Genomic DNA, 15,282 nt, shown 5'->3' on the forward strand with positions numbered 1-15,282 from the left:
GAACAACTTGCAGCAGCATTAGGCGTTGATCAAACAACAGTCTCCAAACGCTTGAAAGCCATGGGAATGATTCAAAAGATGTCACATTGGGTTCCACATGAATTGAAAGACAGAGACGTTGAAAGACGAAAAACCATTTGCGAATTGCTGCTTCAACGACAGAGCAGAAAGGGGTTTCTGCATCGAATTATTACGGGTGATGAGAAGTGGATCCATTACGAGAACCCTAGACGAAAAAAGGCCTGGGTGAAACCAGGTGAACCAGGTCCATCACAACCAAAACGAGATATTCACTGTGCAAAGGTTATGCTGTGCATATGGTGGGATATGAAAGGTGTGGTGTACTATGAGCTGCTGCAACCGGGTGAAACTATGAATGGAGAACGTTATCGACGACAATTAATGCGTTTGAAGCAAGCTCTGGCCAGAACACGACCAGAATGGGAGAACAGACATGATAAACTTATTGTTCAACATGATAACGCTCGCCCACATGTCGCAAAACCGGTCAAAACCTATTTAGAAAATGTCGGATGGGAAGTTTTACCCCACCCGCCGTATTCACCAGACGTTGCTCCTTCGGACTACTACTTGTTCGATTGCATGAACAACGATTTGATTGGACAGCGGTTTACTTCTTCAGAAGATATCGAAACATGGGTCTCTGACTGGATCGCTTCCAAGGATGAGGACTTCTTTCGCCACGGAATCCGTACATTGCCTGACAGATGGGCGAAAGTGGTGGCTAGCGATGGACAATATTTTTCTTAAGGTATTTATGTATTTTGTGTTTGTACTACAGCTTCAATGTGTGCGTACCAACCGCACGAATTAATTCCTAGACCAAATATATATATATATATATATATATATATATATATATATATATATATATATATTAATGTACGATATTTTCACCATACTCGTTCAAATAAGGATGCTAAGGAATAAATATTAAAACTTGCTTTATCGTTTAAACACGACACTGTAACGATTTTGTTCATATTTCGTAAGTCAATTGAAGATTATGAGTTTAGTCTTCCTTTCATCACAGAGGTTACGTGAGACATCGACCTACAGCTAACGTGGGATCTGAACCACATAAACTCACATTGGAAATCAATCCCAGGTCTTCCGCGTCGAAGATGTGTACGCTAACACTTTAGCCATAAAGGAGCTCTATATTGGTTGAATATGTTGTTACTATGTATTATGTAATAATAATAATAATAATAATAATAATAATAATAATAATAATAATAATAATAATAATAATAAGGAAAATTAAGGTATCGTATCCATTGTTCATTGATATGGAAAAAGTAAATTTAGAAAAAGAAATTAATTTTTTTTATCAACTTAAGAAATTAATTTTTATCAACTTTATACCAATTGTTCTATGTACTTTATTATTACACTCATTAAACAATTCTTGTAATATATCTATCCATTTGTAATTTGCTTGAGTACTAATTTTTTTTTCCAGGTGTTTGGTTTAAGAGTTCTGTTAAAACATGTTGTTTTACAAAGAGACATGCTCAAAATGGAGGGCTCAAAAATGTAAAATACACAAAATATCATCTCTCTATGACTTACGGTTCCCGAGATATGGCTCCTTAAATCTCCCGAAATAGGAACTTTTTTTGGCCAATATCTCGAAAACTGAAAGAGTGACGCGAAAAATTCCATCATTTCTTTTAGATAGTATTTGGTGCTCTATCGAATGGATGGGTCGAAATTGAAAATTTTGCAGACAACAAACACACACACACACCAGACATCGAGAATTCAGTAACGAGCTTTTTAAGTTCATTGAAAATGTAGTTTATGATGATGGATGAGTTTCATTCACAGTTGATCACTTAAGGGTCTTCACTACAGCGAAATTAAATTACCGCTAATTTGAGAGTTTTTCTGCAATATCTTTAAAACAAATAAAAATATTCGAAAAGCTGAAAGTAGTGAACTAGACGACACGAATTTGCATGTGATAACAATACCACAATTCACCTATCTGCTTTTGGTATGCCGCTATTTACAGAACCCGCAAAAAATGCTAAATCTATCTACAGTAGCAAATTAAAAGCAGACAGATAAGTTTTAATAACCGTATCACATGCAAAATCGTCTTGTCTAGTTCCCTGCGTTTCTGTTTTTTAAATATTTTTATGTTTTGAAGATATTACAGAAAAACTCTCAAATTAGCGATAGTTTAATTTCACTATAGTGAAGACCCTTAAGCGAGAAAGTATCAGAGTTGTGTACCGTCATATTTTACTCTTTATTTATATAAGTTTTGTCAGTGCTTGCAGAAACGATTACATTTGTCACGTTTTCCTATATTGTTTCAAATGTAATCTGATTTAATCTCTCATACAAACGTCATAAAAATGAAAACGAAAGTATGTTGATAAATTATTCAAATTTATTGTGTGATAACGTGTAATCTTCAAGAGCTTTGTTTTTTTTTCTTTTTTACCCGACGTGATACCAAGCAGGACCATATGATGATGATACAGCATGTTTTTAAGTAGTTTTGCATAGTTCCAGTTTTATCTGAACAGTTGATGATAAGATGATAAGTCTGTATATACCGTGAATGATATAAGTTTGTTTCAGTCCCATATCAAGCTTTGCGTGTGAATACTTATTCAGATAAATAAAAATCGGAATGAAGTACGGTAACTGCCGTTGAATAAATATACTAGCAGTATGAGCGTACTTTTGGGAATCTGTAAGCAAACAACAATAGATTCACTCCGCTATTTATCTTTATATATTTTTTTAATATACAGTTAATGAATAAGTAAATGTCTCCAACAGAATAATAACTACCAATTAATATTGAAATGAACAAAGGACGTACTTTTTACCGTCATAATCATCATCTGTCACTATTGGTAGGTCACTTGCTGCAACTAAGAAGCTTCTATGCTCCATGATCTTCCGCTAACCTCTTCGTCTTCACGTACGATTTCCCCGTTTTGATATCGTTCATTAATTGTAATCTGCTTCGCCCTCTCCTTCTCTTTCCTGCCACCTACCCTCTAGTACATCCCTCATGATACCGTTCCTTCTTTCCCAATGTCCCAACCAGTTTCTTTTCTTCTTCTTAATGATATCTAAAATTGTTTTTTCCCTCCCCCATCATTTCTGACACCCTCTCATTCGTTTTCCGCTGGAGCCAGCTAATTCGCTCCATTCTTCTCCATACCCACATTTCGAAAGCTTCCAATCGTTTTTCATTAATTTTACGTAATGTCCATGTCTCCGTCCCATACATAACAATACTCCATACGAAGCATTTTATAAGTTTTCTTCTCAACTCTTTATTCAGGGTCCCACAAAATATACTTTTCTTCCTTCTAAAGGCTTCTTTTGCCATTTCTATCCTTGCTTTTGTTTCATGTTCACACTTCATATCATTACTTATAATACTACCCAGGTATCAAAAAGTAGTCACCTGTTCTATTTTCTCCCCTCCTACTTCTATATTTGACATCGACCCCTTCGTTTCAGTCAGCATGGCTTTTGTCGTTCTTCATTTATTTTCATCCCATATTCACAGCCCTTCCTCACGTTTTCTAACATCCTATTGATTCTCTCTTCAGATTCTGCAACAAGCGACATATCATCTGCAAACCGTATACACCTAATCATTCCACCTCCTTTTGAAATGCCGTTTTCATCTTGTAGTCTCTTTTTCACTAACTCTTCTAGGTAAATATTAAATAATGATGGCGAGAAGCAGCATCTTTGTGGTACTCCCCTTTGTCATTTCCTTCCCTATTCTAACACTTACTTGTTGGTTCATACATAAGTTTCTTCTGAGTCTTCAATATTTCCATTCCTACCAAACCCTCTTTAGAACTTCCAACAATAATTCCCAATTTACGCGATCAAAAGTTTTTTCTAGATCAATAAGTACCACTTACACCTCTTCCCCTTTTTCTATACACCTTTCACCTATCACTCTTAATAATCCAATTGCATTTCTTGTGCCTTTACCTCTCCCAAAGGCGAACTGTTCCTTTTCAACTTTTTCATTTGTTCTTCCATACAACCTTCTGTTCAAAATTCGAAGCAAAATTTAAACTTAGCTTTTATCGATTTCTCGAACACAACATGTGAAAATTTAACCTCAAATATCTCATTTTGTGTAGCTCGTCTTGGGAACACTAAAAAGTCGCACGGGGCTGTGTCTGGCGAATACGGAAGGTAGGAATGATAGCTTATTCCTGAGAGCTCAAATAGTGGTTCACAGACAAGGCTTATGCGAGCAGGCGACGAGCAAACTTAGCGACATTACTTGTTATTTGCAAATCATCAGTCAAAATCCGATGGCACGACCTCCAACTTACTCCTGTCTGTTCTGAAATTTCATTGATCGTGAAACGACGATCCTCGTTGATTTTTGTAGCGGAGTTTTTTTAAAATGTCTTCGTCGTTTCGAGATGATGAAGGGCGCCCAGAACAAGTGTGATCATCAGCACTCATCTCACCACGTTTAAAGCGCCCAAACCACTCGAAAACTTGTGTGCGGCTCATACCACCCTTCTTGAAAGCGTGTCAAAGCGTTTGGTAAGTTTCCGTTGCCGATTGTTCAAGCAGGAAGCAAAATTTTGAACACACTGTTTGTTCGTTTAAAATCTACCATCTCGATTTCGCAGACGGTAAACTAGAACAGTTGAGGAAAACAACACTACGATCAAACGTTAACTTCCTACGCAGATGCCGCTTGGGCAACAGATTTGAAAAGGTCTCTACTAGACCTACCTATCTACTACGTCTAGTAACGGCCGCGCGCTTTCGATCCGTTTTCGTTTGGGTCCTCCCTCGTACTTGAGTGGCAGTTTCATCTTAAGTGATGTGATTATTGTATAGAATCAGCTTTTCAGGTTTAGAAAAAAAAAAAAAAAAAAAAGATAAGCTTTTCCAGAAACTAGAGCATAAGGATTTTCACTCATCCAGATCGTTTTCTTCAACTCTTATATGAAGTAGTATGAACTGGTATATCAGGTGTATGTCCCATCGTCGGATACTTTTTTTTTTTCGCAGTAACATCATTTGAGATTTTGCATTGCGGGGAGGAAATTCTATCCCTACATAAAAATTTCATATTTATATTAGTATACAATTTATTAAATTCAAACTTGCAGTTATCATCTTTGTTTTTCAATTTTTTTTCTTTCTGATAATGACCAATTAATGATCGAAATATCAATATAATTATATTTACATGTTTAACGTAGATTAGATAATCATGTAAGTGCCTCGTGTTTTATTTTTTTTATATCTATCAATACATTATCATCCATTTGTAACAAGAGTCCTTATCACTATATGTAAGTGCATCCAGGACAATTTACGAAGTAAATAAATTTACAAGGTAACACGTTTGCTTACAGTAAAATTTTTTTAAAAAAAAGTATATAAGTGATTCATTAGTTGTAAATTTGTTTTGAACATGCATAATGAACGTTTATTCGCAAGTAATACAAGAGTGTTTATTACTTATGAATACATATTGTTTGTAATAAGTATGTATACGATATTCGAATTAATAATAAATTCCTAGTTCTAAAAAATTATATTAAGTTACCCAAGTTTTAAGTATCCAGGTTTATATATATATATATATATATATATATATATATATATATATATATATATATGCACACTAGGGCTTGATTAAAAGAGAATTTGGGCATAAACAGTAAGCTTGAAAACTACACAAAGGTTTGATCCTTCTTCTTTTTTTACATTAGAAGCTCTTTTAAAATAATAATAATATTTAAAAAAATTGACTAGATGAAATTCCAAGAATTGACACATTGAAAAGTTGGAAACCATTTCGCGTTAGTCTTACATTATACATCGACTACGCGCATCATGTAATAGTTTCTGATCTGGATAACAGCAAACAATATTCAAGCCTCCCTTTTCCCTCATACGACCACATTAAAAAAAAAGAGAGATAGAGAAAAGAAAAAATGAAATGAAATCTTGGAGTTTTACGTTTCAAGATTATGCCGGCTAGGCTAAAGGAGACGGTGATGATGAGAAATGAATGAAATACTGGAATGAAGAAAGTGGGAGGAAACGGGAGAGCCCCGAGGAAACCCACGCACACGGTATTTGTTCACCACGAAGTTCACTTGGCAAAAAGAAAAGAAAGAGGGAAGTCTTACTTACATCCTAGATTGTAAGAAGAACATTTATACAAAATTCCAATATTCTTATCTAACAGCTTCGGAGATCTGACGAATGGCAAAAAATCATAAGCACCATTGTCCCTATTTAGGGTCTGTATTTCAAAGAATCCCATCTTATCTACAGCTTAAACTAAATAAAATATTTGTACAAAATTTCAGAGTTGTGAGCCTAATACATTGGAACCTCTACTAACGGACATCTCTATAAAGCGGACACCTCCCGTAACGGACATATTTTGTAATCACCAAACATTGCAATAGGAAAAAACATATTGGCAAACCTCTCTAAAGCGGACACTCTCTAGTACGGATACGGACAGTGTTTTCTGTCTTTTATAGGTATTATTTACCTCCGTATTACGAACACTTTCTCTAGAAACAAGTTAAAAAATATAGTAAAAATTCATTTTTTCATATTTCGTTTCCCGGCGGGAGCTCATGTGGTTCGGATTCCACGTTAATCAGTAGGTCCACGTCTCATATAGCCTCGCTGCTGAAAGGGACGCTAAACTAACATCAACTCAACTCATTTTTTCATATATGTATCACCAAGGAAGCAATGTGACATTTAGCTTCCTCAACTATCTGCTCAGCAACCCAGATGAAGCGTCTCTGTTTATCAACACTCTCATGTCCTTTGCATTCATCCCACTCCCACCCAAGCTATTTTAGACACAAAAGTGATTGACAGTTGCCCGATGTTTGGGATGACATGTTATGCTACTGTCCCTTTGGAATCTCTGACCAAGCAGAAGACAAGTTTGGTATTTTTTGACCGCGGGTACGCATATTGTCTCAAAAAACGACTTCTGGACTGCAATTAACCCACAAATTAAAGCGACATACTGAAAACGTAGTAAGTAGTGATAAGTGTAAAGTGCAGAGAACTATAGCATCTTATTTCAATGTTGTGCCTTAACATAGAGTATTAGATGGCGGAGGATAATGCAGGTATCGTAACATTTTGGTAATATTCGTAAATACACGATTCATACAAAAATATTTTTTCTAATTACATATCACCTTGATTACTAATTTAAGTAAGAAAATATTGAAACCTCTTTAAGGCGGACACCTCTCTATAGCGGACAATTTTTGATTCCCCACGGCTGTCCGCTTTAGAGAGGTTTCACTATAGTTTCAAAGATCTGGCGAGCTGCAGAAAATTATTTTAACCCCTTTATCGAGGCTTAGGGGCCGCATTTCGCAAAATCCTGTCGTATCTACAGTCAAGGACTCAAGGAGGACATTAGTACAAAATTTCAAGGTTCTGCGCCTAATAGTATCGGAGATCTGTTGAAGAGTGTATCAGTGGATTTAAGATTTTAGATAGATTATACAAAATCCCCCTTTTCTTCCCTTGAAACAGAAATGTTTAAAAACTTTGGGATATGTGTTCTCTCTCTCTCTCTCTCTCTCTTTTTTTTTTTCCAATTTCATTCCCATCCGAAGATGGGCAAGCCGCAGAAGATGATGCCCTCTCTTGGGGCTTGATCATTTGTTGATTGATAGTTTCATTGGGAGATGGGATCAGGATTTATTTATTTATTGATATATTTATCTGATTTAGGCATACAGAAGAAGGTGACCTGAACGTGGTATGTAATATACGAGATGCGTTCGGAAAGTAACCTCCGTTTGGTCCCTGTGCCTGAAGTTAGTGGGGGTAGCGCTAGTATCTTTGCACAGATGTGCACGGTAGATCAGTCTGCATCCAGCTGTGGTGGAGTGAACGTTGTCTGATCACTAGTTCCACTTCTGTAGCGTCTCAAAATGTGTGCTGCAATATCCCGCTAAGTGCGAAGTGCGAGCTGTTATACGTTTTCTTACGGCAAAACAATATTCGGCAGCAGCTATTCATCGGGAACTTTGTGTCGCGTATGGAGCAAGTGTGATGAGTGAAGGAGTTATTTGCGAATGGGTTCGTTCATTTAAAAGTGGACGAACAAACATTCATGACAAAGAGAGGAGTGACAGGCCATCTGCGGTCACTGATGAACTTGTTCAGAAAATTGATGGAAAAGTACATATCATATCTTCATGCATATGAAGAAGTGGCTTGGATTCTCAGCGCTTTGGTGATGATGAGGAGCTGGAAGATACTGTCATAGGCTGGCTCAAGGCACGGGGGTCGGGGAGATTTTTATGCTGATGGAATTTCTAAGTTAGTGCAGATATATGATAAGTACTTGAATCTTTATGGAAACTATTGAAAAATAGTGAAAAGAAGTAGTTTTCAGATGTATATAATAAATTATTCTTATTTACTTTGGTCTCTCTTTTTTAACCAATCGGAAGTTACTTTCCGAACGGCCCTTGTATATGATGAAATGAAGTGCAGGTAACAGAACACAAGGATATATGATGTTAGTGGCGACGATGGTGTTAATCTGCTCTGGGGGCTACTCAGAGCGGGTTTAGACACTTGGAGTCCTGTTAGTTAGAAAACAAAGGAGTATATTCATGAAATTATGTGCAATGGATGTATGGATGTCAATAATATGTACGATGACAGGGGTTATAGGAAGCGATGGCTTGATCATGTTCATAGATAGCAAGAACGTTATCTAAGGGTAAATATGCGTAACATGGTAGACCTGGAGTCTGGTCCAAGCAAGGATGTTATAAATAGAGGATCTGCCCATATGTATTTTCATCCTATTAAATCGATGAAGCCAAAAACAACCGAGCATCGGCACATCTGATTGGCTACTATCGTTTCTGCCATCGTCTGATTGGCTACTTTCGTTTCCGCCATGATTGTTAGCTCAAAACATTGCGATCCTATTGGACGGAGTGGGCAGAGTAGGGGTGGCGAAACTGTGACGTATGGCTTCAAGATTTTGTTGTAAGGGCAGATCCTCTATTTTATAAGATCCTTGGGTCTAAGAATTCATGGAGAATCGCATGAGCGTCCGCTATGCGGCGTTGACTGTAAAGGTGTGGTAAGAGTATTGGTATACATGTGTGACGGTAGACTTCTTGTGTTGGCGTCCGTGGTGGTAAGGAATAAGCAATGCGTAAGACATGGCATTCTATGTAGTTTATCGTAAAACTTCTGTGAAGCCGATAACCAGGCGACATGTTCATGCTTAAGAGCAGACGAACAAAAATTTTAGTGTTAAGACCCCAGTTAGTGTCTTTCAAACTGCGTAACAAGTTGATCCGACGTCGAATTGGAGAGATGGGCGTTCCAAGTTCGTCGAAAGTGACACCAAGGTACTTCACGCCATTTTGTAATAGTAATGGCCATGGGCGCCGACCCTGGGGGCCCAAGGGGCCCGGGTCCCCCAAAGCTCATGTGGGCCCCCTTATTGTAATTAAGAATATACAATATTTGGCATAATTTGAATGCAATTTGTCTTATCCTCATATATGCCTTCTGCATCTGAATGACCCTCCCCCACAAATTTACAGAAAAATCGGCGCCCTTGGTAATGGCGAACCTAGTAATGTAAGATGCAAACGGAAGTCCAAATAACGTCATTTGAGTTTTTGATGGATTTAATTTAAGTTTCGATTTTATACACCAACTGACGAATTTATCAATTGCTGGTTGTAATGTTGCATTTATTCAATCCACTGAGGAACATTACTATTTTTAATTAGAAGTTTTTGTACTGAGTTTCACTTCCCTAATTTGATGGGCTCGTGAGATTCTTAATTTTTCGCATAAATTATGATCCACCGTCCCCTTTTCTCCCTTGGGATATTAATTTTCATCAAAGCAAGTGATAAAAACCTGGTTCGAGGTAGTTGATAACTATATCCAAAAATTCATTTCAAACTGTTCAACCCTTTTTTCCGCGATTCGATCACACACAAGATGACCTTCTTTTATATATTGGATTTTTTTACCAAAAAATAGCGAACATATAAAGACACTAAAATAGTTACACTATATGCTCTCTCGCTAAATGCTTCATCAGATAAATGGCAGGAGAGGAGTAGGAAGGATAAAAGTGTGCGCCATGTTGGAATGAGGTGACTTTCAAAGTCACTTTTGTATTATTAACTTTTATTTTCTTCTTACTTTTTACTCCTTTCTCTCTCCTTCCCCCTTTGGTCTATCTGATGCAGTTTGAGTAAATTTCTTACGAGTGTGTGACTGTTTCCACTATTCTCTGACAAATAATTTATTTTGTATTAACGCTTAGGGGCTCCTTTATTCCAACCACGTGCTCAGCAAATCGCATACATATATACTACGTACGAAACGCATGACTTTCGTATAAAAAAACAACATAATTTCTTTTCTCTCTTATAACAAACAAGAAGAGAGATATACATACTTACCATGAAAAGAACACTTTATTTTCGTCAGCATAGATCGATACAGCTACCGCCATTTGCACATTATGATATGTGTTTTTGACTTCAAAATAAAACAATTAGAAGTGTCACGTGTACACCACGTAAAGGAGTTTAGTTTGACTGGCGTGATATTTTCTCACAATAAACAATAAATAAAAATAAAAATACTGGTGTGACATTATTATGAGTCACAAAAAGTATAATATAGATTTAATAATACTGCAATCGAGTATGTTTAATGAATTAATAGAAGTATTACATTAAGCATGCATAATGATTATAGCGCGAATTCAACTGCGTAGGTGTGTTCTGCTTTTAAGTCGGAAAGATGGCTGTTATGAATCCTGGTTCTTCAAAGTGTTATGGTAAAACACAACAAACGAAACCTTTACGTAGTAGCGTAAAGCAGCTTGTGCTAAATATATTTAATAACTTTGCTTACTAACGAAATTTAAAGAATATATTATTTTCTTTTTTTATAGCCTTTCGAGCTTTTATTTTTCTGCTGCTGGTACTCCGCACGACGCAGGATTGTCAAAATGCACGTGTAACTTGCTGTTTCCTTTGTGAGAATGGGACTGATATAGTATTAACCAATCATGGTTTTGAACAGCGGAAGGATACAAATAATTTTGTTTATTTCTGTTTAGAGGTAAACTGAAACGTACAATAGACACTGCGCCTTACGGTACCCAACTCCGAAATAATCACCGCCTTCGGCGCCTCGTAGTAACTAAGTACATTAAAAGGTGAGAAACTGGCGCTTCATATAGTCTTAATGTCGCCTTCGATGACTCGCATTAGTGACTACTGAGTCCAAACCTTATATAATTAGAGAACTATAAATCCTGCAATTCAAATATGCATTCAATTCGAACCTAATTATAATAGAAAACTTTCTGAAAAAAAAGTGTGTTTATAATTAATTTAACATTTTTAACATTTTTCTTTCAACTTACCCATTATTTAAATACGAATACGATATTGTAACAAAAATTCACTGCAAAATGTGATGAATAATCTGTCGTTTATCAATCGACATATGGTGGATGTCCGCTCTCAACGATCTTGCAAATTCTTTGAAAATAGTTACTAATAGATGTAGATGGTGGGAATGTACTGCTATTTGTGGTGCCGTTGGGGCACCTGCGTAGTCAACGGGGAAAATTCGAGGAAAATAATGTGTTTCTAGAAGGTAGGTATGTTAAATACATATTTCTGTTGTAACATTTTGTAGAAAATGTCTATCAATAAATATTAAATGTTACAATTAATTTTCCAAGCTTTCATTATAAATGCACTTGGCTTTGCTCGTAATATATCATATTTCTTTTTATTCTTTTCAGCAAGTATCCATTCTGCAGCTACACCCTTCGGCTCTCTTCTCAGTGGTACTATTATGGACAATTGGGGAAGGAAATTCGCTCTACAAGTTTCAGTTTTACCATTTGTAATTGGCTGGATATTGATGTCTTGTGCAAATAATCATGCTATGGTGTTCGCTGGTCGAGTTGGTGCAGGCCTTGCAGTAGGACTGGCAGCGGCACCATCACAAGTTATTCTAGGAGAGGTATCAGAACCAAAACTACGAAGTGTACTCATTGGAACACCGTTTGTAAGTTATTCGACAGGTATTCTAATAGTTTACTGTCTTGGCTCGTTGCTACATTGGAAATTAGTAGCTGGGTTGGCTCTAACATTACCGACGCTTTCGTTTTTGGCATTCTTATTTCTGCCAGAAAGTCCAGTGTGGCTTGTTCGGAAAGGACGTATTCGTGAAGCTGAAAAAACGTTGGAGTGGTTACGGGGCTACCAACCGGGAGTCGCTAAAAGAGAATTGCATCAGCTGATTACACGTTTTGAAAGTGAACAAGAGTCCACTAAAGGCAAAAAGCATGATGATTCCTGGAAAAAGTACTTCAGTCCGCAAATCATGAAATCATTTTTAATTGTTAACACATTCAGCATATTGCAAATCATTTCTGGAACTTTTACAGTAATATTTTATGGTGTTGACATTATGGCTCACGCTGGAAGTGGGTTAAATAAGTTTTTAGCAGCAGTTTTAACAGCCGTAACTCGAACAGCCACTACCATTCTTACCTGTTTCCTTTTGTTTTGGGTTGGGAGAAGACCCTTGGCAATAACTTCAGGAATCGGTACAGCTATCTCAACGTTGGTGCTGGGAATATTTTTATATTATCGACCAGAAGGAGACGAACCTATCGACAAGTGGTTTCCGATTGCATCGATTTTGTTTTACATTTTCACGAACACATTCGGATTTTTTGTTCTACCTGGTATTATGTTAAGTGAGATGCTACCGGCCAAAGCAAGAGGTGTGCTTGGTGGATTAACTTTCACCGTGATTAATATTTCTTTATTTATAACAGCTAAAATATACCCACAGTTTGTGAATGCTCTTCATGGTTATGGAATGTTTTGGTTCTTTGGTGCAGCATCCATTGTTGGCACAGTATTTATTTATCTATTTGTACCAGAGACAAAAGGTAAACCTTTGGCTGAGATTGAGGACTATTTTGCTCAGGACAATATACTATGGATAACGAGAAAAGATAAACCAGTACAAAATATGGCTCTTACGCAATGTTAATCTGTCTGGTAGAGATGATTTTATGAAGTTTTCATTTGTAAGTACATTTTAGAATATGTATTTAGTTTTCCAACATTTGCTTCCTTGCATCTTTACCATAATCGAAGTTCCTCGACAGTGAAAACGACATTGTATACTGTAATAATCATAAGTGATTAATTATTATTTTAGCTCTACTCCATAATGCAATCTTGCATGCAGTGTGTTGCAACGCTGTTTCGAACGTGGCTATCTCGATTTGTCAGATTGCATGCAATTTACCACAAAAAATTGCACTCTTTTCTGTGTGGAGATATAACAGGTGTTATTTTTAAGTCCATTCCATGCAATTTTAGAACTCAGCGCCTCTAGAGATTTATTATGATTACTAGGGCCCAGATTTCTTTGATCTAAAATCTTACCAGGGATTTATGCTCTAAAAATAGAAATATATGACCTGAATTATGACGGAATAAGACATAAAAAAATGTACATTTAATTAAAATTCCTAAGAATAGATATTTATTAAAAAGTTTACAAAGGTATTTTGTCTAAAATAAATATTTTAGGCTCTGAAGCATCGATCCCAGCACCTTGCTGATCTCTTTAAGGGAAAATTTGAATGATCCTTACCTCGCTGCCAATCTAGCAAATATATTTCTGAGTAATAAGTGAAACTTGTCTAAAATATGGCCAAAAATATACTTTTGGGTCCAAATGTGACCTCTAAAGCTAAAATGTGGTTCAAATATGCATTTATGTAACCAATAACAACCATATTTTCGTGTTAACAAGAATCAGAGAATGTGTCTATAGTTACTTAAACATGTCAAAAACATCCATACAAAAATATGACGTCATAAAAATCCAAGCCATAGTGATTACTATCTTACATTTGTACTGCATGCAGTTTAATACAAAAGTTTGGTTAGCGTAATACAGCCACACGCTTGAATACAAGATAATTTATTATATTCATTTTCTGTGGGTTATTCCATCATATTTCAGGTCATATTTTGCTATTTTTCAGGGCATAAATGCATGCATATCTTCGAAGAAGATTTTAGTTCATAAAAATTCGAACTATTGTTGAAATTCAGATCAACCTCAGAAAGTTAACTTTTTTGTTCGTCTATTTATTACAAAAGCATTCATCTTTGAAATACTTACAGAAATGTTCAAGTGACGGGAGAGCCACAATTCCTTAGCATTAATGTAATGGCTATAACAATAATTAGCTAAACTCTATAATATTTTACGATAGAGTTTTTTAATATTATATCATAAGATCGTTCTCAAACCACTCAATGGTGGAGTTATGATCTAAAGGTAAGCTTTGTGGAATCTATCTGAAGTTCCTAGAATTTGGTTTGCCTTATAAGTATTTTCCAGAAGAGTCTCAAATCGTAATTACAGATTACTTTTGGCACATAGTATGTAAACCATTAAACTTTGCTGTCTTTTATTTTAATTTATTATTACGTATTACTATTTTAAATACTAGTCTTCAAAATCAGAAACATAAGTTTTATGAATGCCCACACTTGATAATTAAAATAAAGGATTCTTTCACAGTTTTGAAATAAGCACACGAAACACATTTTCATAACACTAAACTTAATAATAATTTACTGTAAACTTAATAATAGACTGCCCTCTCGTGGATACAGGCTTGGCAGGGACCACATATTTATTTTTTTCTAGCCCCGGACCTCCAGATGGATTAATCGAGCCCTGGCGTACGCAAGGCATGGGTTCGGGGTTTCAAACCTTCCATGAACAAGATAATATGCAAAACTAAACTTTTACCATATTAGATGTAAATAAAACAACTGAGATTATCTGAATTTGGGACCTAGAAACCCTTCTCCTGAAGATCTACTGCTTAAACCACTGCTGAAACCTAGACCTACACCTGGAGATATGAAAGGTCAGTTAAGATTATTATTATTATTATTATTATTATTATTATTATTATTATTATTATTATTATTTTTAAAAAAAGCAACCTCTTTTTACCAAGCTCACACCAGGTTCCTATTTCTCAAAACTTGTAATATGTTTCCTACAAGTCGTAAAATATCGTGAAGTGGAAATAATAAAATTGAGAGAGGCCATTTCTAAATACTAATGCTGAAATATCAAATTTGTCATGATTTT

At 36.0% G+C, this 15,282-nt stretch overlaps 1 protein-coding gene across 2 annotated transcripts in view; it reads left to right on the forward strand.

The window, feature by feature from the left end:
* LOC145671037 (facilitated trehalose transporter Tret1-like) overlaps window positions 1-15,074 on the forward strand; it is a 210,825-nt gene extending 195,751 nt beyond the window's left edge. For both annotated transcript variants that reach the window (XM_081739709.1, XM_081739710.1), the window contains exon 4: window positions 11,876-15,074. In XM_081739709.1, coding sequence (XP_081595835.1) covers window positions 11,876-13,143 — 1,268 coding nt within the window. In that variant the 3' untranslated portion in view covers window positions 13,144-15,074. The remainder of the gene's footprint in view (window positions 1-11,875) is intronic.
* Window positions 15,075-15,282: the final 208 nt, after the last annotated feature.

This window comes from Thermobia domestica, chromosome 15 (assembly GCF_964235325.1).
Source record: "Thermobia domestica chromosome 15, izTheDome1.hap1.1, whole genome shotgun sequence".
NCBI lineage: Eukaryota > Metazoa > Arthropoda > Insecta > Zygentoma > Lepismatidae > Thermobia > Thermobia domestica.